The sequence below is a fragment of the Pagrus major genome, chromosome 16 (genome assembly GCF_040436345.1).
Source record: "Pagrus major chromosome 16, Pma_NU_1.0".
NCBI classification, from domain to species: Eukaryota; Metazoa; Chordata; class Actinopteri; order Spariformes; family Sparidae; genus Pagrus; species Pagrus major.
In genome coordinates, this window is record NC_133230.1 from 11,575,201 (window position 1) to 11,602,048 (window position 26,848).

The following is a 26,848-nucleotide window of genomic DNA, read 5'->3' on the forward strand; positions in this document are numbered from 1 at the left end:
AAAGTCTTTAAACAAAGGTTTGTGCCTCACCGTCTGCAGCAGAGTCTCCACCTGGTTGAGCTGCTCCTCACACACGCCTGACTCCGTCTGGACTTTGCTGACGACCCTCTGAAGTCGCTCCAACCTGCAGAGGAAAAGGTGGAGGTCAAAGGTCAAAAAGCAATACAGACAAAGTAGATTACCTGATTTCCTGACAGTTGAATTAGCCTCCTTTTTTCGCTTCGTCTGATGTTATTATCTCAAGTAAAAACTGTCTCCTGACAGAGTAAAACTAAGTTAGTCAACTTGAAGGTTAGGTGAGAATAAACACTCACTCCATCCTCTGGCGGAATAAATACTTCAACGCGTATCCTTGATGCATGAAAGCCATGATAGAGCTCTCTCTGTCCGCTGAAGTAGAGACGATATTTTCCAAAACTCTGCACAGAACTTTTTACAAGTTCTGGAAGAAACAAAGTCCAAAGCTACGCCCTGCCAGTCTTGTGATAAAAACAAACACAAGATATTAAATGACCAGATTATTGCGAGGATGTTGCTTTGGCGATGGCAGCGTTGTCATGTGTTTGCCCTAATGTGATTTTTACTTCCCATCCAACAAAGCCAACTCAGTTTCATTACATCTAAAGTAAACTTCTTCATCAGGACATGAGTCATCCTCATGGGCACACAGTAACTGTGTGATGATTCATTCCCGGCTTTTTTTATTATTACAAAAACTTTGTGGTTTTCTAACCAGTATTTTAGAAAAAATGTCTCGGTTGCCTTGGCAACAGAACATTGTTTCCTGCTTGCCTCTCAAATTCTGTCCGGAGGAGTCGCTCTCGCTCCAGTATGGCGACGTGCAGACGACCCCATTCCTTCTCCACGTCAAAGGGATGGTAACCAGGCGGCACTTTGACGTGACCGGCCTGAACTGCGCCCTGTAACACAAGAAGCAACCAACCATTATTTCCATCATCAATTATTCCCCAAAGTATTCTCTTGATTCATCTCTAAAAATATCAGAAAAAATTGAAAAATGGGCATCTTAATTTCACAAGATTTAAGTTCACCATTCATCATTTAAATGTGATGTTTTATTTAACCAACAGTCAAAACACTTAAAATCTTCTGTTTATTATCATTTTTGACAAATATAAACATCAAATAATCACATTTATTTTACTAATCAAGCTGTAACCCATGAAATTTTGACATTTGTACTTCTTATCCTGCATGGACTCTTGCACATGGACTTGTATTCTTTCATTCATATATTCATTTATATTTGTGAGGACAATTATATACTGATAGACTCATTTCTCATTCAGAGATCAGTGCAGATATCTAGGGCCAGCTGCTCAGTGTTTTCATTCTATTTTATTATTCTTATTTTATATTTACACTTATATATCTGTACCTCTCCTCTGTTTTATTCACACTGATGTTGCTGCTATGACACCTGAATTTCCCTCCAAGAATCAATAAAGGTTTGTCTCATCAAAAAAGCCATTAGTTTTCTGTCAAGTGTAAAATTGCTAAAACAGATAAAGATAACTATACATAAATTGCTGGAAAGTCAGGCAGTTCTGAAGGTATGCAAACACAATATCTTTGAGGTTTAGGTTGTATACTCTGCCGTGCTTTGTGCCTGGATTATTGTGTTTAGAAATGACGAGACTCTAATCCGCTAACTGTCAGTAAAGGCTTCACACAGTGCTAGTGTCCCAAGGGCATCAGTGGGCGGTAGGAGGTTTTAACTGTCAGGTGTAAAACTGGAATTTCTCTCTGTTACAGTGTGCAAAAAAATATTAATTACTTTCACCTTAAAGCACATACTGCTCCCCCAGAATGCAGATTCATTGGAGCTGCTGATGAAACTCACCTCAAAAGACTTGAAGATGTGTTTGGAGCGGTTCTTGTCGGCCTCTTTTGCAGGAAGCTCCGTTTCCTTAAACTTCAGAAACTGACGCCAGAGAACCTGCAGATCAGAAACAGGATGAATACATTTATCACCAGCTTCATCATCACTGTTATTCTTCTCTTTTCTTGAAAGACTTAAAGCCCTCGATCCACTCACCTCAATCTCCTCGTAGCTGGTGGGGAACTTCCTCTCCTCAAAGACGAGGATGTGGTGTCTGATCCACTGCAGCAGCATGGTGACCAGCTCGTAATACTCCTGCCAACGCAGCTCCAGCTCCTGAAGCACAGACACGGACAGATGATCAAGATCGAGTCAACTCAAGTCAATCCCATATTCTTTTCTCTGCTGCAAAATATATGAAGTGACAATGAGGACGAGGAGGACTCACGTTGGCTTTGACACCATCCTGGACGTCTGGTACCCTGGGCATGACATCGTACAGGGAGGAGACATATGTGATGATGGATTTCTCATCTGGATGGGGCACATCCACATCTGTAGAGATAGAGGGGAAGAAAAGGGAAGTTAAAATATGATGTTACTATCTGATTAAATCCAAGAACAAAGAGGAATGTTACCTGAAATAACCTAGATTTATGCACTAAAAACAGTGTTTCTATATCAAAAACTACAACCGAACTGTCTCAACCGCCTTTACTTAACATCAGTAGAGCTAATAAGCGAATGTGTGGACTTTCAATACCGTTATGCTGCACAATAATGCACAAAAGCTATTATTATTATATTCCCTGACTGAAACGTTCAGGGTGATAATGAAGATGTCTCTCACCCTCGGGGTCCAGCAGTCTGGTGACGCCCAGGTCTCTCTCTGCCACGCTGAAGGCCTGCTCCAGATTCTCCTGGTTGCTCTGTCGGTACACTTGGCCCATGTCAATCAGAGTGGGCCTGCAGCCGGAGAGAGCGGAGAGTGGAAATTACACTGCTGTTACTGTCAATCAAGACTTTTTCCTCAAATCATGTGTGAGAGAAAGCTGATCTACATCCTTACTTTTTTTTGCCCTTTCTGTACATTTTTTACCTGCGAGCCACTAATCACATAACGATGGCGGTCGGCTATAAATTATTTGCATACTTCATGTTTTGTTGCCGGAGGCGGTTTGATCGGTTGTAGTGTGTTTGTGATGATACCAGAAAGGGCAAGCATATACAAGAGTCCTCACTGCCAGAGGAGATTAAAATTCCCCGATCATTTTATACACAAAGGAGACAGACACATTCCCTCTGAGTGCACTTTGCCAGGAGGATAAGTGCAGTCTAATAACATGTAGGCACAGGCACAGAGCATCTAAGGATAAAAGCATGTCTAATGCCTACAAATACCTGAGAGAAACATACTTAAAGACACAAAGAAAGCATTAATTTAAACAAATATTCATACACTTGCACCACTCTCTGGATGTAGTATTGTTTCTGAGCCCGGGGCGGCTCTCTCTCCACATAACAGGCCTGTCTGTAGGAGTGTCGGTCCCTGCTCAGGTGGATGTAGTGCGGCTCTGATCCCGATTCGTGCTCCTCGCACTGGGAGCCTCGACTGGATCGGGCCCCGGCGCTGTGGGAGCCTCGGCCCGAGTCGAAAGAGTTCTCGATGGGCACGTCCTCGCACAGCATGACCACCCGGTCCTCCAGGTCACTGACAGAGCCCACTGTGCTGCTGGATGCGCTGTTCAGACGCTTCTTTTTTGAGCTCAACTTCCTCTTTACCTTCAGCATTGTTGCGGGATCTGAAGCTTTCCAAGTGACTTATTATATTCAGCAAAAAGTCATAAAAAAGGAAAATCAACTCTGCGGCAGCTTTACGATCGATTTCATCCTGGCTCAAGCCCCATTCCTGATTGTATCCAGATCTCTTCTTGCTGCAGGTTTCTCTCGATCACTGCAGCCGTAAAATCTCTGCACGTCCTTCTCGTCCTCCACCCAGAAAGAATCTATGGCAGAGCGGCAAGCGTACCTGAGTTTTGCTACAACCTGCCGAGCTTCCAGTGAGCATACCTCCAGGGTAACCTTTTCTCAGATTAGTGTGATACACCCACACCGTCAAAGCAAACGGGCTCCCCCTCTCTCTCCCTTCACACTGAATGATGCCAACTCAGGTTGTACATGTTATTTATCAGACGTGTACAGAGCGGTCCTGCAGGGCTTGTTTGTCTGTGCAGGCACAAAAACTTAAAGTGGCGCTCCACCCAAAATATATGGTTTGAGTATGAAGTGGGCGTCTCCTGCAGGCTTGAAAGATGGATGTTAATTGTAGTTAAAGACTTGCTTTGGTCAGATATAATCCATGTGGGTTACAACGGATTCTTATGACAGCAGGAAAAAATGTCTAAGCATCTGTTGAAACTTTTCAAGCATCTTCAAGCAACTGTTACTGTCAGATTTGCAGATTTGTTTGAAACACAATGACAAATATAGACGGAGAGCAGAGACTGTTTTCTGCAAGAGAATGAAGCTTCAGTGGACGCTATGATACTATTTTCCCACAGTGAAAAGCCGCCACCATTGAAAACCATTCTATAAAACCATTGCAGATGTGGTTTAAGGACAGTTTTAAGTGTTTATTAATATACTGCATCTATATCCCGCGTATAAAATCACTGATCGATTATGATTGCTTATAAATTACTTATAAATAATAACTGGGGGGTTGAAATCAAAAAGTGATACCAGGAATTTACTGAATCAATCAACTGGAGAGTTCAAGTCAGACTGAGCTGATATTTATCTCCGTTTGATTTACAATAACCTGCCAACGGCTTTTGTCCTGACAAGTCAGGTGTGCTGCTGTAAATCTCAAATATGAATTTGGCATTCCTGCCTCTGAACGCACTGCAATAACTAGAAAAAGAACTGCTTAAGGTCACAGAGAAGACCTTCTAACTGTAGGTTATTTTCATTTCCAAGTCCAGGCAAGCTTTCGAACCAGAAAATGTTTCTGTGTGATTTGAAAAACACGTCTCCACGAGGTCCTTTCTCAGATAATCCTTTTGTTGCACAGGTAGGTTTAATCAGGTTTGTATCATCAAGTCTTTCTTTCCTGCCCTAAAACACTTTAATGTATATAGTTTGACTCAAACCCCCTGAAGTCTTAGTTCCTGGCTCTAACCTCAACCTAGCGAGGTTCAGTGTCTCACCTGTGTTTGTGTATGACGGCGTTGAAGAGTTTGCCATCCCTCCAGCTGGTGGTGAAGTTGTCGCAGCGCAGGCCCTGGTATCCCTCCACCATCCGCTGAGACCAAAGCAACAGCTTCTCTTTGGCCGTCATGTCGTCCGACTGACCGTTCACCTGAATGTCTGAGATCTGGAGGAGGACACGGTGCAGCTACAGTCAGAGACATCGGGCGCAGAAGGAGCAGATAGTAAACCTACTTCATTTCATTTCTGCACAAAAACCTGCGGACTGCAGCTCTTTTCAGCTGCTTTTTGGGAGGTTTGTTCTTGATCCATTGGAGTTTTTGTGCACTTTTAATTTTTTTTAAAAATTTCTTTAATTTAAGCTTTATTTGACCATATTCTCATTGAGGTTCAGAATCTGTTTTTACAAGGGAGTCCTGGCCAAAACCGCAGCATAAAAAGTTCCACATTAATCAAACAACTACTTAAAACAAACCAAATCAAAATTTCCTCATAAAATAAACAAACAACTGACAACAATCAGCAAATTACATCAAGACAATGAATTTACGAGTATTCAGTAACAGGACATGTGTTTCAGTGGTCACATAGTCCTTTATCATACTTTTAAAATCTTCCATATTTCAAGTTTGAAGTGTTTCTGTAGCTCACACCAGGATGAAGATGCAAAAACTTTATGTAAGTGATTTTGGACAAAAGCATTTCTAAAAATCTAAAAAATAAAACAGTATGGATCACACGGAGATAGCTGGATAAGACAGACTTTTTCCTAATCATAATATATAAGACTTTCATGGTAAACTGCTTTTTCTTTCATATTCCTGTACTGAATATGAGTGAAGTGTTGGATGAATTGCAGGAAAACTTTTTTTTTTTCCAGTTTGCCCGCTGATTTCTTCCAGACTTGAGATGAGTCACACAACCTCAACTAACAACCGCCGCTTTCACTCGGAGGGCACATGAAATCAATTAAACTCACTGTTTTGGAGAGAAAACACAAACGCTTTGTGATTATATATGACCGAAACTGAACTCTTAAGAGTGAAAATGAGTCACCGATCTTACAAAGTTATACTGTAGGTCTGAAACAAAGAATCTCATTAAACTCTCTGGCTCCTGTAAATGAATGCTGGACTGTTTAGAAGAACCTCCACAGACAAATTTTTTAAGAGCTGCGAGGCGAAGCTATGAGTCACAAAAACACACTACTGAATAAAAAATCCTGCAGCGACATATTACTTTGCTTGAAAGAAGACTACAAAGAGCTACAATGAAAATAAACCACGGGTTTTATCCAAACAGGTGTATCTTAAGGTGTGTTGACACTGAGAGACTTAACAAGGATTCTACAATTTGACTTGGCAGCCGGTCGAGCCGCTGTGCCCATTTTGCTGTAATCCATCACCCAGTAGTTGCTGTCTGTGCCATATCTGTAATCACATGTCAGAACGGTACTTATGAAAGTCCTTGTTTTTGTTTTGGTCTGCTGCAGCAGATGGGTGGGGCTCGAGAAGAAACTCGGTACACGTTGTAAAACGCTGCAACAATCACAGGAAACCTTTAAAGTTTATTGTGTTGTTTTAAACAGTGAAGCGTTTGCAGAAAACTCCGCTGACTACAGGCTCTGATCAGTCCATAAGAAATATCTGCAACTTTTGAGATTGAGTATTTGTATTATTATATGTTATATATTATGTATTATTTTTTTGTTGCCTCATTGCACGCTGCCTTCCCAACATCACAAGACTGATTTCAACCAGGCGTAGTGAGACGAAAGCACTTGAAATGGGTAGAAAAGGCATGTTAGTGTCTCGTATCTGCAGAGACCCTGCAGCACTCTGCCGGGATTTTCTTATTTTCTCACTTTGTTGCTGCTCGGGACACTTTACCAACCCAAAATGTGGCTATTTGAAGTCCTAGGAATGAGGAATAATCAACTATTTTTGTGGTGCGTTTAGGAATAGCTGGGACAAATCCTATTGATTCTACCTTTAAGTTTAATAGTCCTTGAATTATATTAATATGACGTGAGCTTCAGTTAGTTTGGACCAGAAATGTCCTTCAGAGGCTTTTTTTACACAAGCATCTGTACTTAAAACACCAGAAAACATCTAAAAGTGTATTAAATCTGCTGTGCATTAGCTTCACTTCCAGTCCTGATAAATATCACAGTCTTTTACTGGAATAAGTGCGGCTTTATTACCACTACATACTATTTTCAGTGTTTTTAGTTACGCTGATGAGTCATAGCAGAACTAGCAATTTTACTTACAGACTCATTTTTTTTTTTTTAGCAGGAAAGGGTGGAGGAGGGAAAAAAAAGAAGGCATGTCGTCCTTCTGCTATTTTCCCTCTAGAAGGGAAACCCCGGCGCTGCAGCGTGGACGTGGGCACAAAGTGACTCAGAAGCTGAATGGAAACAGGACCTCCGCCCTCGCAGCCTCTATTTAAGAGTGCTGAGAGAACCCCCTCTGTCACGGACCAGGCCCATTATTTAAACAAGTCACCTGTGTGTTATTAAACTGTGAGCTGCACCTGGGGAGCTCGCAGGAAACTCGCCATTGTTTGTGATGAATTGCATGTGCCAAAACAAAGAGACTATGGGTTTGTTTGGAGGAAATAGTAGCTGCCTGATGACTAAGTGTATCGACATGGAAGTTTTTAGTTTTATCACTTCATTTTTCATTATGTTCAGAGATTGTTTCGCCTGCTTCTACTGCCGAGTCCCGAGCTGTCACGCCCCACATCTCCTGCCAAGCTTTCTCCAGGGAATCACTGAGTCACACAGGACAGGGAGCAGGATCCCACATCCGCATCCCAACACAACCATCGTACCCATTATAGCATCAAAGAATCTTCATGTACTCCCACTCTCTTTCCCAAAATCTACAAAAAAGAACATCCAAACACTCCTCTTTCCCATCAGGAGGTCTCTGCTCACTGACGAATGTTTTCCTCCAGTGCGGCTTCTGCTGCCGTACGTGGTGCGAGCAATTTTATACTGTTTATGTTTGAATGTAACCGCTACATTTAGATTTAACAGCAGCCTATAGAGCTGCACAGGACCACAGAAAGAGTTTAAAAAAAAGGGCTTTGAAATTGTGAACATCCTTCTTTAAAAATGAATGAATAGCTTTTTTAGTGTGTTTAGTCTTGGTGCACTCAAGGACAAGAGAACCGGTGGTAGTTGTGTATAAGAGCGTAAGTGCTGCCAAATGTCCAATAAAGCCCATTTGGAAGTGATCGACTGTTGGACCGTACCGTACTGTAACTGCTGTGTCAACATCAGTCCACGCTGAGGCTGATGATTGAACCCCAAAGAGGGAACAGCACTCTGATTTTCCCTCACAGTGCAGCGGAAGCAAACTAATCACAATTTAATGAAAGTACGCCGTATGAAACAAATGTCGCTCGTAGACTGGAAGAATTTGATCTCATGAAACTGAGCGCCAACGTGCAGTCTGAAGGATAAACACCACATGTAGGGTCAGGAAATGTGATTCAGCTTTTCCCCACAGGGCGCAGGCAGCTCACTTTGAATTAAAATGGTCAAGCTGCTGGAATTTCTTACTTCAATTCAATAATAAAAAATATCGATATTCAATGCCATGTTTGATTCTGCGGGGGGAAAATTGGCACATCATTGAGGGCTCAAAATTTCAGATTTTTTAAAATAAATAAATCAAGGCGTTTGCACTGTGTGTTGACAAATAACCACATCTAAGTGGAGCTACGTGGGCACCACATGAGTCAACTGGCCAAGCGAGCGAAAGAAATGAACTATTATCTTGAAAAAAATGATAGATTTCTCTGGTTTTGAACATCTGGGACAACTCAACTAAAGATATAACAAAGGTTTAGTCATTTTTAGCCATTCTTAAGTGGATAAGTTCCAGATTATATCGTTAAAAGCGTCCCACATTACCTGGAAGTGAAGGATGATGGTCCATATCAGCCCCAGGGTCAGCTTGGGGTTTCCATCTGCAATGTCATCATTCCTGATGTTGACCAGTTTGACCTGAAAGGGGCACGGATACCAACAAACTACTGAGTGCTCAGTTTAAAGTGAGTTTATTTGCACTGTAAATACTTTTCTGAATTGATTCAAAACAAAGAAAAACTAAAAGAAAATGTCATTTTCTTCTGACCTGTCTGTGTTTGAGAAAGTCCAGGGCGATCTGTACATTCTGCAGCTTGTGGAAGCGCATCCGGCCTTTCTCCCGCGGCTGCAAGAGACGAGAGGACGCCGAACATCAGGAGGAGGGAACATGTCAAGTTTGAATAACAAACAAACAGCAAGGCCCCATGACTGAAGAGCAGGTGTTTCAGTGTCCGGCAACACCTTGTGTGTTCAAAACAACCATCTATTCTACTCTAAAGTCATTACAGTCATGGTGTTTAACTTAAAACTAAAATACAGCAAATTTGAAGTGTGATTCAAATTCTGCATGGTTGTGATTGAAGCCAGACCTTCACCAGGTCTGACCACTAAAAATGACCCTGAAATGCATCAACAGACCAGCCAGGATGTCTGCGGGTGAAAGCGAGGTAATGAATGATAACACGATGTCAGTGACTCCCACAAACCTCAGTCACATTCCTCATTCTCTCTGAGCCCTAACACCTGATGAAACAACTCGTACATCTTAGATTTGATCTGAGGCGCAGTCCAATCGAGCAGAAACGAGCAGCATCCACATTTTCTACCCCTGCACAGGACGGAGTTACCCCAGGAGTGATGGCCATGACATGCAAAGGTGCTCCACGTTTTAAGCTTTGAGTCGGTATGAAGCTTTGTTGCAGAATTAGTCAACATATCAGCTTGCAGTGATGGCCTTTGCTTTCAATACAGTGAGGGAACCCAATACTTCACCCCTTGACATTTTTTGAGCATTTAAAAGGACCATATCAGTGGTTTTGTAGATTATCAGAGCAGAAAATAACTAGAGATTGATTTCATACTTCCCCTGAGCCTTTTTAATAACTTTATTTTGAAAGACATAATCACTCTAATTCCCCCCAAAAATCACTACCATGAAGTGTTCTCACTCCCATCTCATCACATACGACAGCCTGGTCAGTGGCCTTGAGCTTCAAACTACGGCCCCTCAGTATTTTCACTTAAAGGACGCCTACAGGCGAAATGGCCTGTATATGACCCACCCACCTCCCAGCTCAGACCCTTCTTGCTCTTTATGCTCCTACATTATTCATACTTACTTATAAGAGTAGGGCCAGTGACCAGGCTGCCATATTTGACGCGTTGGGAGTAAGAACAGGCTGAAATAATTTCACTAAAACCTCTACTTGAACTTCATCTCTCCTTACATGACGCCTGATTTCTCACTGGTAAAAATGGAAGACGACGATGTTGATACAGGTAAAGGCACAATACAGGGAGTGTGACTGTCATCATGCACAACCCAGAAGCCACCTGGGGCGGTGACACATGCCACGCGGCGGCCAGCCACAGTCCAGGCGCCACTCACCAACCGCACGTTCCTCACAACGTCACGTTCCCTCGGCTACCACAGCAAGAGCATCGCAAGAGAGGAAGGCAGAGGCAAAGGAGGGAAAGGTCAGGGCAAAGGTCAGCAAACAGGAATTAGAGAAAGGAAAAACCAGGGGTCAAACAAGTCAGTGCAGAAAGGTTACGAGATGGAAGCAAAGAATGAAAATTAGTGTTTTAAAGTGTGTTCTCAAAGTAAAGTAAAGAGTGCGCATAACACCAGCATGTTCTGAAATGTCCACAGACTTAAAGTCAACACATGCAAGAGTGGAGACAAGAAAACCCACCAGAGTAATATTTGACTCAGATTAACATTAAGACCATGTTACAGTGAGTAGACGGGGACAATAGAACAGTTATGACGGCAAATTAAGTCACAGAAGAGCAGGGACGAGAAGAAAAGGTCTGGACAGGACTCGGGTTACAGCAGAAGCGGATGTCCTGATATCTGAAGGTCAAAGGTCACCAAAAGCTCACCAGTGTCTCTCCAGAGAGCACCTCCAGCAGGGAGATGAGGTTGTGTCCATCTCTGAGGTCCTCGTACAGGTCGGTGATGTGTCTCTGGGTCTGAGGACAGAAGAGAGGGGACACTTTTTTAAACATGTAGGTGAGATATCGTTGATCCATGCAGTCTCCCATCAGGTCAGTATCTTTTACAAATAACACAAACAGTGTTGGAACCACCTCAACACCAGATACATACTGGGAATGAAATGTCACACCTGTCACGAACACATTTGACTTGATCCCTTCATGTGACTAAAAAAAAATAGATCTTTGAGCAAAGGACACGACAAAGAGGGACGCTGTCTGTCTTCAACTGTGGCAACTGGCTCCACATTTGGGGTTCTTTTAAAATATTTTTTTTTACACATTACATTACATTTTTCCTTACATGAATCGAGGGTCTATGGACAGATTGATTGATTCTGGACTATTTAAAAAAAAATCATTTGATTTGAGAGATGGACCAAGAACTACTTATATCATATAAAATTATATTGCATATTAAATCAGGCCTACAGTAACCAGTAGTGCGGCCTATACTGCCATGTATAAACAAGTCGGAAGCATTTGTAACATGGCTAATGTTAGCCTCACCATTTGTAGTTTTTCCGGTGGTTTCGAGTATGTCGAAGTCTCTAGCTCGAGAAGTTACAAAACAATCCAGTGTGGCTTAAATATGTGTACACTTGGGATAATAACACAGCTAACTGGCCAATATGTTTTAATAACACATAGTTAGCTGACTAATTGTGGTTGCACGAGAAGTGACTGGTAGAGGGCGCAGTGATGTTGCTGTGTCCTCTAAACACAGCAATAAAATCTGAAGGTAAAATATCTTAACGTTACCAACAGGAATGTTATGAGACCTGTGAAACTTAACTGTATTTGAATTTTGTTTTTCTAGCTGCTATAAACTGCTGCAGAAAAGTGTGGAGGAGCCAGAGGGGGTAAAAATGTTAACACAGACATGCAGGCAGAAATGATTGTGTCCACTCAGCACTCTGCTCACAGACAGCACCTACCTCTGCCTTCCAGTGCTGATGGGAAAGGATGGGAGGACAGGATGAAGGATGGAAAGAAGAAACAGATTGATGAGAGAAGATATAAAACTGTAGGGACTCGTGAAGGAGAGGAAGAACAAAAGACAAACACGCAGACGCTGTTTTGATTTGACAAACGTTAGACAAAGACAGTTTCCTGCTTTCAATCATTTACAATTCATTTTCAGTATTTGTTTAATGAGAAGACGTCTGCTCTGGATTACAGTGGGATATATCGAACATTAATGAAACGCAGGATAAAGTCTGGTTTCCATTTTGTCTGTAATCTGAAGAGACATGTAAGACACACTACAGTAGATGGCACTTTTGAGCCAGCTGACCACAGAGAAAGGAGCGTTCCTGGCCTCATAACTTAATCCCATGACTCTGTTGTGACCACGAGTCCAAATTGCCTCGAGGGCAGCCAGATCGCCGACCCTGCTCCGGTCTTTTGGACCCAAATCTGAGGGATTTGCCGACAAAGAAACAACGACTGACAACAAAAGCCTCTGAGTCATCTCGTGTCACAGGACGCACATGGAGGACGGCGGACATTCCTCACAGCCCAACACACTCGAGCTCCCGTGTGAAAACAAGGATTCGTCAGCTTCAGTGTTAGCCAAAATACTTCAGGTAGAGTCACGTTGACTCTTAACATTTCCTGTTAATGTGATCAGGGAGGGCTGCAGTGTGTAAATACACTTTCGTAAGTACACACATCTGGAATTTTGGCTTTTTTCATCTTATGTAACTTTAAAAGTCTGTAATTAAGACCAGAGAGATCGTTATTATACACAAAATACATGGGTGTTGGCTACAAAATGAGCATTGTTTTCTTTTTTCCTGTTGCCATCACATCACATCACATCACATCACATCACATCACAAGAGCTGTTTGTAGGGCGGTTTTACACATTTGTTTCAGAAAACTCTTAAAGGTGCAATATGTAAGAACTGGCCACCAGGCAACTCACACTCCAAACAAAAAGGGGCTCAGAATATCACAAGAGTTACCGCTAACTTAGCTGCCGTTAGCTTGTTAGCTCAGTTAGCCATGCAGATAGTGGTCCCAACTGGAAGCTAGGACCAACGGGTGAGTTTGGGTCTTGTTTACAGGAAATATATGGGGCTAGCTGTTAGCATACTGACTTCAGAAGTTATTGCCGCAACACAATACACGTCTTTGAAACAATATCAGAACTGTTATTGTTTAAAACTAATATTCTTACATATTGCACTTTCAAGCCAAAAATGTTCTCACATGTGAGGATTTGTTGCTGCTGAATATATTTTGGTTTTGAGCTGCTGGTTGTTATAAACTTAACAATTAATTGATTCAATTAAAGAATCTTCAGATTAATCAGTAATCAAATGATTTAATCACCAAAACATTTGCTGATAACAAAAATGCTACAGTCAGATGGCTTTTCTCCAAAATCTAGGCTCTGTTATCTTTTTAAAAGCATTTGCTGTGATTTACGTCATTAATAATAATACATTACTTTGGCTGCAAACAGATGAATCTCTTGATTACTGAGTTAATTAATTTAACACTTTACACAGTAAAATTAATGCTCATTACAGATTCCCTGAGGTCAAGGTGACTTGTTGAACCAACCGCACAAAACCCAAAGATATTCACTTATTAATCATTCTAAAGTATGAAAGAAGTAAATCCTCACATTTAAGAAGCTGGACCTACTGAGTGCAGACCTTTATTCTGCACCTGACTACTTAAATCAAGGGCCTGCGTACGTCACACACAGTAGGAAGTGCCTCCTTTGTAAGGGTCATGGGCCAGAACGCTTAAGTCTTGCCTCACGGTATCGTAGCTCTAAACACAATTCGCTCTTGTCTCCACACTCAGTGTAGGAGTTCAGTCCTGGAGCTTCCTGTTCCCCTGCAGAGCCCTGAGAAGCCGCCCTGGTCGTCTGGGGCCCAGATGTGAAACCTGAGCGAGCTAAAGCGAGGCCAGGTGCTGGTGACTCACTGCCTCACACTCATGCAGTTAAGACAAACAGCGTGTGTGGATTTTACGGTGAGACGTACGGGGAACCAAACTGTGATTTTGCTTCTAATCTGTTTCCAGTTTATCTATTGTTGCTTTCATGCAACGTTTCCCAGCAGTGTGACATGATCAGATCAGACAGTCTTTTATCTCCTGAGGATTCCTCTTTGTGTAATTTAAGCTATTGTAACCAGGTGGGACATTAAAGTACCCGCTGGAATGTGAATCAAACAGAACGACGTTCAGGTTATTTAAGGACGGCTGAAGTGCTGCCGGTTGAGGTTTATACTCCCAATGAGCTGAAGTGAACAATTCATTGACTTATTTGGGTTTATAATCGAGCTGGGTGTACATTTGTAGGGTGAATAAGTATCTGCATCAGTGAGTGCTGCTGAAGTGGGATCTTACCTTCATCAGGTGCTTGTTGACCCATTTTGTGAAGGTCTTCTTCTGGACTCGGTCCCGTTCATCTGAGGAGGGAACAGACAGAAGCTTGCGTAAATCAACCACGTTAATACGAAACATTACTGCTGATAACGTCTTTAATGTCTGCTCCAGATGCTCTATCAGTCTGTTGTTGCGAGCACCATCTTCTTCATGGACGCCAGCAGACTGAATAAACTCATAAAGAAGGCAGGGTCTGTTGTTGGCTCTAAGCTAGTCACCCTGGAGGAGGTGGCGGAGAACAGGATGCTGGCAAAACTGCCGGCAATCATGGACAACGCCTCTCAACCCCTCCACAAAACTCTGGACAAGCTTAAGAGCAGCTTCAGCAACAGACTCATTCAACCCCGCTGCCTTAACCTATCCATCTAAAGGGCTGGGCTTTACCCCTCAGTCAGATTTATTTTTCCAAGCATACTTGTTTATAAATGTCAAATCTTCCAGCAAACATATGAAGAAAAAATCAGCCTCCAGAGATGAGATGAATGATCTATCACTGTGAATAAAGCAATGGGAGTTGGGAAACATTGCTTAAGAGGCTGGTTTGCAGTAAAATTAAGTTCTATTTTATGAGCTAAAACATCTAAAACCACAGTTATGGTCCCACATGTGATGAGACTCTACAGGGACACATCACTTGCACAGTTTTCCCAGAGTTGTAAACAGTCTGATAAATATTTGTTGACCCCAAAGCCTGAACACAGAGCGACGAACATGTGACGTCAACGGCGGCTGCAGAAGATGCTTTAGGCGACACAGAAAGTGACTGCACTCCATCTCACGGTGGTTTTATCAGTCAGTGAAAACAAAGAAAGAAAAGTGTTGTACTTGTCAGGGTAAACACGAGTCAGATTAACACCTCTACAGAAACATGTCCCACCCTGCAGGACTGATGCTGTTTTGGTTTTAATTTCACCGTCTGGTTATTCCAAACAGGCCTCTCACATACCAGCAGGTACTGTAGATGTTATGCAATGTTTTCCCTCTAATCTATCAACCACGCAGCAACTCTGGAGAGATAAAAACTAAAAGAACGCTTTCACCTCTTCCCCGCAGTGCTCCAACGTGTGACGAGGCTGTTTGTCAAACACACAGCTCACAAAACAAGAACAAAGGTGATCAGGATTCAACATAATGCGACCGACTGCTGCGGACGAGACAGTGAAGCCATTCTGTGTGATTTCCTTATCAGTCACAGTGTAATTACATTGGATTAGATCAAAGCTCCAGTGAACAGAAGTGATCAGATTAGAAAAGGGAACAGAGAAACCATAGAAGACGACATCCAGCGGTGCCAACGCCCAACTCAGAGTGACATTCAGTCGATGACTCACAGACACGCTGGTGACTTCCCTCTTTCAGAGAAGTGAAATAAACCTCAAAAGCAGAGAAATTTTGGAAAGTCATTTGATCATGACTCACGTGACTTTGCAATCAAGTGTGATTTAAAACAGAAAAAGGATTCTTCTGTAGGAAATAAATCCTGTGACAAACTGTTTGACAGCGTGAGGAATCAAGGCCAGACAGAAGCTAAAAACTGCACTCAACTTTCCAGATCTCAAACCAGTGTAGTGCACACCACAGAAAAGCAAAAAACCTCACTGATCCCTCTTACAAATAACGTGCTTGCTTGGTGGAGGTTTGTAGCCCGGAGCAGCAAACTGAGCTGTGGATGTTTGCTTTCATCCTCCGAGTCAAAGAAACTTTTTGAGATGAGGTGTGAGCTTTGAGGTCTCCTGAAAGAACAGCATTGTTTGGTTGTATCAGTGTGGCTGCGTGATATCTGCAAATCATCCCGTTGTTAGCCAACGATGCAGCTGTAATGTGGAGTGTCACACAGACGGAGACAACATGTTTTATTTTAAAACATCTGCAGTCATATGATTTGAAAGCGACCAGGCGTTTCGCAAGTTGTTTGTCATATAATGTGTCTTTTTAATTAGTAACCACTCTTCTACTTCCACCACGTCTCAGGCGAACTTCTGTTTTTAAAACTGCAACTATCATCACTGACTCTACGTGAACATACCAACGGAGTACTGTTGCCAACTAATTGTCTCTGATGAATGGATGTATTACTTCACGTGGCTCTTCCTTGTGGTGACATTTTGTAAACAATCCAACGTGAGTTGTAGCTGGCAACATGGCAGATGAGCTGAGCCAACAAGGAACCGTCTTTAAAACAATATTGGCTTTAAATGGTGCAAATTAGGGGTCGACCGATAGGACACTAGTTACTTTGCAGATTTATATTATTCAGTGTTCATAGGCTATTCATCGTGACGTGATACCAATCAGATATTGTTGTGGGTGGGACGTTGCATGAGAGAATTGAAAAAAAATTAATATCGGCCCTGATAATCAGCCAGGCTCATAATTGCTCCATCCTGAGTGCCAATGTAAAAATTAATCGGCTACAGTCTGCAGGGCATTTCAAAATTAAGAATAAAAGATCGTAATTTAGATCGAGGATCAAGATTGCCATTAAATAGATCTTGATATTATTTCTTGGCCAAATCACCCACCTCTGTTTTCTTTTTTTCTTTTTTCAACTTTATTTTTAGCTTTCACATGGAAACACTGCATCAACTGTGCTGTTTCAGCCCACAGACAGAAAGAAAAGGAAAGAAAGTTTGTATTAAGAGAGAAATACGACATTTATAACCTTAGTAGTCAGCCAGTAGTTAGATCAGGATCGTGACTGTGATCAAACAGATCCTGATCTATGAATTATTTTTACTCACTGAACTAAGAAATATAGAAATATGAAAGCAAGTCCTTTCAGATATCTTTGCTGCTTAGTCTGTCTTTGTTCCCAAAATGGGTGTCCGCACAGTTGACCAATAAAAAGAGGAAAAGCCCTGACACATGAAGGGGTGTGTCCCGTTTGATTGCAGGGAGGCAGAAGACCACCGCAGATAAAAGTAGATGCTGTGTTTTAGAAATGAAACCACCGTTTCTTTGTATTAAAGCAGAGCAGATAAAAATGATTCTCAAACCGGATTCAACATGATTTAATCTGTCTATAAGTTCTGTTTCTAAATGAAAGAACTCAGTCGCAGGTCAAATACAAAACACCTTTAAGCCACTGCTCCTGAAATAATACAAAGATGACCAACTCTACCTTTCCTGTGATCCATGGCCTTGAGCATCCCCTGGTAGTAAGAGTCCTCGATGAAGACTCTGTCACTACCCATACTGTCAGAGGAGTAGTTTCTGAATCTCTGCTCCATCTTCACGCTGGATTTATCTCACTGATCAAAATCTCCTCACAAGCCTCTGCAGGTTGTCTTTATCTCTACAGTTCCACTTCTTCTTATTGCTTGAAAACACTGCTTCACAGTGTGGGATCCTGTACTTAACTGGGAGTGTTCAAGCCACTGAATCAGTTCCTGAGCACAAGTCTTTCTCCTTTTTTTCCCTTCCTTTGCTCTCTCTGACTTTCTTTGCTTCGTTTTTTTTTTTTTTTCACCAGCTCTTGCAAAATGCCTGCCCGCGGGCTACAATGTCAGAAACTGTCAGTCACTACAAAGTGGTCTTTGGAGAGAGAAGGAAGATTCTCCTGCTGCCCTGCCCTGCTATGTGCTGTGTACACCCCGACCCCACCCACCAAACCACACCTCCACGGACCCTCACTGAGTGAGCACCCAAACAAACAGAACAGACCTCTGCACTGATTACATGATTACATCTAAATCCATCTGCGTGTCTCTGCCTTCATTTTGCAGTTTGTTGCACAGATGCTTTGTCACTTAGGAAACAACAAGCAGTTTAAGAAAATAAACAGTTTTTTAAAGAGGCAATCAGGCCAGTCATGATTCTCAATCTAAACTGTGATCTTTGTTCTCCATTTTGAAATGTCCTGTAGACTGTAGCCAGACTTGACATGGCCCATGATTTTCTCAGTTCACACCACTGAAACACACCATTGCATTAAAGATCGTTCTCTTTAGCACAAGCTCCTCGTTTGGCGCGTTGCTGGCTGTAACTGAGTTGCATTATTTACAATATGTCACCAAAGGAAGAGCCGCCTGAAGTCATTCGTCCGATCGGCGTTGCCATCTAGTTGGCTGCATCATTCTAAGGGTTTGTTCGTGTAGAGTGGTCGGGCAGCGTCAGTGAGGTTATGTGAATCTTGGAAACAAAAGAGGACATTGAATAAAAGGACATTAATCTTTCTGATTCGCCTGGAAATAAGATCATGGATGCCGTCTGATCTAAATGCTATTTCGAAAAGGCCTTAAAATGTCCATGACAGTGAACTGTTTGTTCCCTTTATTTTTTTTTAGGTGCCTCATTGTTGGGTCATAAACAACACAATTAAACTAGAGACAATCTTGTGATGGGATCAGGGCTGCAGATAGTTTTGTCTGAGCTCATTACAATATAATCACCAAAGTCCCCCCAGCATATTATCTTGTGGGTTAGATGGCTGGAAGTGATTAGGCCCTCTCATGACCCATTTTCTAGGACAACTGACCTGGTGTCACCGTTGGCGGACCTGGATGTCCCCGTTCCAACCCATAACTGCTTAGTAGTCAATGCTCCATTATTGCGTGAGTACCCTGTATCCCTCTTCTAACCTGCTCTTCACCTGTAAAGTTGTGATAAACTAAGATTCTCAATTTAGCATGTACAGTGTAATTACTTTTTATTTTGAGTATTTCATTCTGTGGCAGAAGACGATTGAAGAGTGCAGTGCTTTTGTAGCGTTGCTCCCAAATGTGATCCTTGAACACAACTCCTAAATAGTTTGTGCAAGTAAAGGTAACTTAATCCTTATAAGTTGTGAGCAGTAATGCACAATAAAAGCAATTTGTTGTTAATGATTATACACATGATTTATGTCCCTTCAGGCACTTTTATCACAAGAGACAATGACACCGTTAAGGAGGCGCATAAGGAGATAAGTGTCAGAGAAAGGTCATAGGTTAAGTGCAGAACAACAACCCTGCAGATGATCTGCTGAAACACTTTAATGAGCCTTCAACACTAAACGAAGGAAAAACAGGTATAAAAACTAAAGGATAAGTACTACATGACTCCTGAGGCATTCCCTCACTGAGACCAAGCTGTACAGTTCGGTCCACTGGAGCCTGTTAACCCCATCTGAACTCCACGCGCCCAAGCTAGCAGTCACCAGCGTGTGGTCGGAGGCTGGACATGCCACACACAACCGCAGAGTCAATGAAAAGCCTGTTCCTCAACACAGACGAGACCATGCCAGGAGGCAGCAGAGCCAGGCGGTGGAAACATCGGCTATTTCTCGACATTGTACAATCAAAAGAAGACCTCGAGCATGAGAGCCCTTCCTCCATCGGGACGTCATTAAGAAGAAACTGGCACCGATGCTTTTGTTTCGGTACGCGAGGGAGACACGGTTTGTCTGCAGGAGAGAAACCAGCAGCAGGAAGAATAGAAGCATTTAAAGATCTTTAATGAGAACAACCTGTGAAACCAATTTTTGATTTGAAGCATTTGGTTTGGATTAATTCTCTGAAATGAATTTCCACCCTTGAGTAAAAGCTTCTGTCGAGCCTGCAACACAAACCGACACAACAGACTAAAAGGGCAGTGAGACTTTCAAAAAACTCCTAATAGAGAAACCACACTGCTGCAGAACATTATCCCAGACACAAAGCAGCTATTGTAGCTGTGTGTGGATTGACTGAACAGTGTGTGTGTCCATGTGCAAGAGTGGTGAAAGAAAAGGAGGATTGTTAAAAGCATCTTTTTTCATGCAGCAAAAATCCTCAAACATCTTGTGGTCATCTGCACAAAGTATCTCACTCACACAATCACAGAACAAGGTTGTTTTTTGCACATCAGGCGTTCAGCTGCTCTTAAAACAGCACGTCCACAATGACATACACATGCCTCACAACACCTGAATACCTGTAACACCTTTTAGCCTTGGCAGCATAAATTTTTCATGCAGACACTGACATAAGTCTATAAAGGAGAGATGTTTCGGATGCCTTCACAGGGAGGTGGCCTGTCGGGACTTGAGAAATGGAAGCTGCTGATTTAACACCTTCACCAGACCCACACTCGACCTTATATAGGCTGTGTATGTGCAAAAAAAAACAAAAAAAAAAAAAAAAGGACCCAGATTCTTTAATATCTATGGAATCAGCAAAGTATATTGTGTGAGAAAAAAGACATAATATTGGTGGCCGGAAGGTGTTCGAAGGAGAATCTGCCCAAAGGCTCGTGAACTGTGAATTTCAAATATTCAGTTGCAGCTGGTTTTCCTAGGGGTGGGACAAAATATCTGAACGGAAAGATATTATCTTAGTTCCTTTTGCAATGGGTTGTCAATATACTGGTGCAACTCTTAACATATTCCCCCAGTCCAGTCTCATGCAAAAGCATGTAATAAACTTGCTGATTCACTGGAGTTCAGCGTGCAAGGGTGACAGTTTGGATCGCCAAGGCGCAAAAAGTGCAAGTGTGTATGAAGGTGGAGATTTCTAGGCAATTCAAAGAGCCAGAAACTTCAGGTGGAGGGTGGGGACTATTGGGTGGTTTATTCATAGGATTTCCACCCAGGCGACCAGGGTTTGAGTGAGGCAGACAGCCTGTGGTGACTGTTTTAGGGAAGCAGTCGTTTTAAGTGAAACCATCATCTTTCCCTCAAACTAACCAAGTAGTTTTGGTACCTTTATTTTTAAGTCTAACCAAACATTATGTTGTTTTTTTTTTATTGGTAATTGACCATGGAAGAGACCGTGCTGTTTTCACATATAGACAAGGCCAAACACGACAATATAACAGTGGTCTGGCGGGTCTATTACACGGTTTGATGTGATATTGGGTTGCACTACTTCATGACTCCTCATGGTGGCTGTTATAAGATTTATACTCACGAACTGCATTATATTAAAGAATGTTACTCATAACTGTCTATAGCGAGCTCTCCCCTCCCATTCACATGTACACTCCCCTGAGCTATAAATAAAGGAACAAGGAACTGTTCAGCGGACTCTCTCAGTTCTCTGAGCAGGGTGCCCTTTGTACAAAGCTACTCTCTGTGTCTGACTCGTCTTTTTTGAATCTCTCCATAGCGTGGTCATGAGTTTCCAGGCTAATTGCTGAATTCTCCTGACATAAAACTTGGTCCTTCGAGCCGGATTCGAACCAGCGACCTAAGGATGACTCAGAAGTCACAAGAGGAAATAATTTTGCGGATGTTTCAGCTAAAGCAGCCGCGCAAAGCACTCAGACATCAGAATGACAAGCATTAATGTTAGAAAACACAGACATAGACCTCGATATTCTAACAGACGCACAAAAATCATCCCCAGTAGCAGAACAAAAGGCTTGGCAAAAGAGAGGAGCAGCGGCAGACAATAAAGGAATACTTAAAATAGAAGGCAAACCAATTTTACCTAAATCCCTACATCAAGCTGCATGTTTAGTGAGTCATGGGAAGACCCATGTCTCAACAGGAGGGATGGTAACATTAGTGAACACACACTATTATACTATAAATTTTGAAACTTCAGCGAAATCGTTCGTACAAAAGTGTATGATATGCTTAAAAAATAACTCGCAAGGTAACATGAGGCCCAAGAGAGGACAATTCCCAACACCACCACACCCATTCCATACTATACATATGGATTTTATCGAGTTGTCAGAATCAAAGGAAGGAAAATACGCATTAGTGATAATAGATGCGTTCTCAAAATGGGTCGAAATATACCCTATGAAGAAAAACGATGCCATAAGTGTAGCACACAGACTGTGCTCACATTTCGTTCCAACATATGGCATCCCACAAATAATAAGATCTGATAACGGTACACATTTTGTAAATACCGTAATATCAACCATGAGTGCGGTGCTGGGCATACAGCTAAAAAATCATTGCGCCTACCACCCACAGAGTGCAGGGCTGGTGGAACGAACTAACGGTACTATTAAACAAAGGCTTAGAAAAACCATGGAAGAGACAGGACGACCATGGAATGACTGCTGTAGTCTAGTAAAAATGTGGATGAGAATCACTAGAAGTGATAAAGGCCTAACACCTTTCGAAATAGTACACGGGAGATCGTTTCCACTGCCACAGTTTAATGCAGACTTAACTAAAGCGGACAGGGAAAATACTCTAGCAGATTATATGAAGGAAACGTTGCAAATCAGAGAAGTGCAAGATGCAAACACAATACCAACAGAACCACTTTTGTCTCCCCCTAGGGTCCATGTTGGAGATTGGATTTTAGTCAAGACCATACAACGTCGCACGTGGCAAACACCTAGGTGGGACGGTCCGTACCAGGTACTACTAACGACACCAACAGCAGTGAAAATAGCTGAAAGAGCTACTTGGATACATCAAAGCCATTGTAAATTGGTTACAGAGGCGATCAAAAGTGTACGTAGTGATCAAGACTGGGAAATCACAGGGCAGCTTACTGGATAGTATAACACACAAGGTGTATACATCTGGGAGCACAGACTTGTCTGGCACTGTTGATCCTAGCAGAAAAACTCACCGTGGATGCCCCCAAGGGCTAAACCCACCCTACGTATTACTTGCAGGAGATCGACCCGACCGATTACAGAAAATGTCGTGGTTACTGGTATGGTTCTCACTTTCGTCCCTATCAATCATGGGACAAGGCAACAGAGGATATTACAATCCTCGGCCGTCGAAATTGCAACGCAAACTGCTAAAAAACCCCTGCAACACCACAGACAACGACACCAGCCGCACGACCGAACAATATTATTGTTACCAGAGAAATAACACCAAAACCTTAATTGTGTTCGAAAGAACTTACACAATAGGCGGATATAGCATACCTCAGTGGGCCGGTTACGTCTTCTATATTGACAGTAGTGGACTAAAGCAGACTCATCATTGGTGGGGACATGTGTTCGCACAAACAGGCTCCTGGTCCAGCAGCTCTTATGGCTGGTCAGGAAGAGCAAAAAAATGGAAAAAATGGGTAAAGTTTACTAAAGTTTCTGACACGCTGCAACTCCAATTAGATACCACATCTAATCCTCTGTCAAAACCAGAACCGTTTGGAGAGTATCGAGACCCAGAGTGTCACGGTTTAACAGTGTGCGTGTGGCGACCCCATGCGACAGACCCATGCAACAACATGTTCCTATGTCCAAACCTGACTAACAGTGCTGAGCCGTCACAACTACCAGACGTAACATCAGGCCCCAAATCCATCAGTCAGCACATTCACCAGGTATCTACACACGTCTCGTTAGAATTTGGAACTGCAAACAATCCTGGAATCGAGTTCAACGAAGCTAGAGATAACTCATGGTACCGTGCTCTTTTAGAAATATTGTCTGCCGGCCACGTTAACGAATCATGTTACGTCTGCTCCCTCATGCCTAGCACAGCTAGTGAATCTGCTCTTATCAAGCCAATACCGTACTCTTTGAACGAATCATTGTGTATATTAAATGGTCTAGGACACAGGAGTGCCCCCGCAGGAAACTCCGCTAACTCAAGAGGAGAGCAAGATTCTTACTTCCAAGGGTGGTACAAAATGAACATAACTGCTACACAGTGCGAATCATTTAATCACACCCCCATAAGAACCACGTTTACGGAGAATCAGTACAGACCAGTAATGACGGTGCCTCCTCAGCACATCCCCAAATCATTCTCATTATGCTTTGAGAGAAAGAACAATCGGGCTGATAATATAGGGGTGGGAGAATCACAACATTGTAACCTCACAGTCACAGCTACATGTGGAAGCAAGTGGAGTATCTCAAAGTGCGCCGTTCCAGGTTATGGTTACAGATGTAATGTTTCAGGTCACGTTGTGTATTGCCCCTCTGACGACGGCGGCATAATGACTACTGATGGATTGTACATGTGTGGTAACAGGTTGTACTCTATACTACCCCCACACTGGCAGGGTAGATGTGGCGTTATATATTTAACACCAACCATACAGCTATTTAGCAATTTGTCGTATTCCACTCACCATTACCCCCAGTACAGGCCAAAGCGTGAAGTCACATCATATGATAATCAACACTTAATGACATCAGCAGGTACTAAATTTTTGTCAGGAACACTTCCATGGTGGGGAGTGGTAAACAACGCACACAACATTGATAAATTGCATGTACGCCTTGAGAATCTCACTGCTATAGTAAGTGGAGGGTTTGCTGCACTCACACCATGGTCTGCAGCTGTACGTACTACCCTCATACAACACCAGATGGCGTTAGATCTCCTCCTAGCATCACAGGGAGGACTCTGTCACATTATCGGTGACTTATGCTGCACATACATCCCCGACATATCTGGAAACATGACAGCAACTGTTGATCATTTGAATGACCTGTTAGCAAGCATGAAAAGAGAGGATGTCTTCGCAGGTTCCGGTTGGGATTGGTGGACCTGGTTGTCATGGGATTGGCGTAGTAAACTATTGACATTAGTGACCCCAGTTCTGGCAGTGATTGTTTTGTTATGCATTTGCACCACTTGCATTACACCATTAATAAAGAAATGTATTTCTAATCTGATTTCTATCAACATCCAAGCTGCTTTGATGCAGTACAGCCAATTGCCTCTCCACGATGACGCACAGGACAGTGCAGACTCGACATCGGACACATCTGGAGACGAGGCAGAAGACACTGTGTGAATCTTGTTATCTGTAATATTATGACGACATAATTGAAACCTGTGAAGAGAGATTATGGTACTGATTTTCCCACTACAGAAGCCTGATTCACACACCTGTAATTTTTGTATATACATGAACTGTTGTACTACAGTTATAAGTAACAACAGGAGGGAATGTTATAAGATTTATACTCACGAACTGCATTATATTAAAGAATGTTACTCATAACTGTCTATAGCGAGCTCTCCCCTCCCATTCACATGTACACTCCCCTGAGCTATAAATAAAGGAACAAGGAACTGTTCAGCGGACTCTCTCAGTTCTCTGAGCAGGGTGCCCTTTGTACAAAGCTACTCTCTGTGTCTGACTCGTCTTTTTTGAATCTCTCCATAGCGTGGTCATGAGTTTCCAGGCTAATTGCTGAATTCTCCTGACAGTGGCGCTCACCAAATGAATGAAGGTAAAGCAAACTGCAGTTAACTTGCAGAGGAAGAGGTTGTTTTCAGATGTGTGCGTTTGTTTGTTGGTTGGTTTGTGAGCAGGATTACACAAAAACTACTGAACAGACTTCCACAAAACTTGGATGGAGGATGGGTCTCGGCCCAGAACAGACCCCACTAACTTTTGGTGCTGGTCCAGATTAAGGGACGGATGAAGGACTCACTTTCTTTAGCACTGAGAGGTTGGTTAATTTTTCAGGGAATAGTGCATGGATCTTGATGAAAATCAGTTATTTTTAGGTGTATGAATGAGTACACAAGGGGATTTTCGGGCCTCTGCAGAGGTATGCAAGGTCCTAAATTTGTGCTGATTTAAAAAAGACATAATGCTATCAGACATTGCAGTAAGACTAGTTTAATTTTCTGATTTAAAACCAAATTTAATATAATGTTCAAAATGTAACAGAGTCACGAGAACTTTTAATGTGATGTAAAAAAGTTCCCCCATCAACCACAATCAACAAATGTTGGCGGGACTACACAGTGCACGACTGTGTGCACATTTCTCCTTTCCCTGTTACTGATAGCACACGGCGATAAAGCCGAGCAGCGAGGGCTGATATGAGTTTTTTATGATGACAGTCCTGCCGTGAGAAGCTCGCAAGTCTGTGCATTCCTTCTGAGGGCGCGCCCACCCTCTTCACAGACAGGGGGATCCGCCTCGCAGCGATAACACCACCCCGAGCCCCAAGACACTCCGCCTGCCTGTTCGACTGTGCAAGTGACAGCATGCGATGTGAGTCCCGCTGAGGCCAGGAATGTGAACCCACACTGCATATCATCTGGTGCACAGGTCCTGATGGGGTTTATGAAGCAGGGAAGATGGTATGAGAGTTGGACGGTTTCAGGGAGGAACTTTGCCAAGGTGAGGAATGGAAGGCCCGGGGCATTATGGGGCGGATCCAACCTGGAGCTGGCAATGAAAAGTGCATGAAAGCATGCAACACCACGGAATAAGACAGAGTGCTGTCTGTTTTTATAAGTGTGGAATGTATTCCTGTTCAAAACAAACTCAGGTGCTGATACACGGTGGGAAGAAAAGCTTTTCAGGGATGCAGATGGACAATAAAGTCAACACAACAACAACACTGAGGCGTCTCTTGAGCAACGCTTCCCCTCAGATCTGCCCACAGACTGTTTTCTGCCCATAATTATAAAGAGC

At 42.6% G+C, this 26,848-nt stretch overlaps 2 protein-coding genes across 2 annotated transcripts in view; one reads left to right on the forward strand and one right to left on the reverse strand.

The window, feature by feature from the left end:
* The window catches only part of pleca (plectin a), a 46,238-nt gene extending 24,548 nt beyond the window's left edge, over positions 1-21,690 (reverse strand). Inside the window, exons 1-13 of the mRNA XM_073483474.1 lie at positions 21,573-21,690; positions 17,686-17,783; positions 14,526-14,587; positions 11,040-11,129; positions 9,202-9,279; positions 8,979-9,071; positions 5,053-5,219; positions 2,694-2,809; positions 2,292-2,398; positions 2,060-2,179; positions 1,865-1,960; positions 793-920; positions 31-124 (exon numbers count right to left, since the gene is read on the reverse strand). Of these exons, the coding sequence (XP_073339575.1) occupies positions 31-124; positions 793-920; positions 1,865-1,960; positions 2,060-2,179; positions 2,292-2,398; positions 2,694-2,809; positions 5,053-5,219; positions 8,979-9,071; positions 9,202-9,279; positions 11,040-11,129; positions 14,526-14,587; positions 17,686-17,783; positions 21,573-21,637 (1,314 nt within the window). The 5' untranslated portion in view covers positions 21,638-21,690. The remainder of the gene's footprint in view (positions 1-30; positions 125-792; positions 921-1,864; positions 1,961-2,059; positions 2,180-2,291; positions 2,399-2,693; positions 2,810-5,052; positions 5,220-8,978; positions 9,072-9,201; positions 9,280-11,039; positions 11,130-14,525; positions 14,588-17,685; positions 17,784-21,572) is intronic.
* A 27-nt stretch (positions 21,691-21,717) lies between these two features.
* On the forward strand, positions 21,718-25,539 carry LOC141010494 (uncharacterized). The gene has a single exon (XM_073483475.1). It carries the CDS (start codon positions 23,138-23,140, stop codon positions 25,202-25,204), a length of 2,067 nt encoding a protein of 688 aa, XP_073339576.1. The 5' UTR covers positions 21,718-23,137; the 3' UTR covers positions 25,205-25,539.
* Positions 25,540-26,848: the final 1,309 nt, after the last annotated feature.

Coding starts and splice junctions, on each gene's coding strand:
- LOC141010494 (XM_073483475.1), top strand. CDS start 23,138: ATGTCGTGGTTACTGGTATGGTTCTCACTTTCGTCCCTATCAATCATG.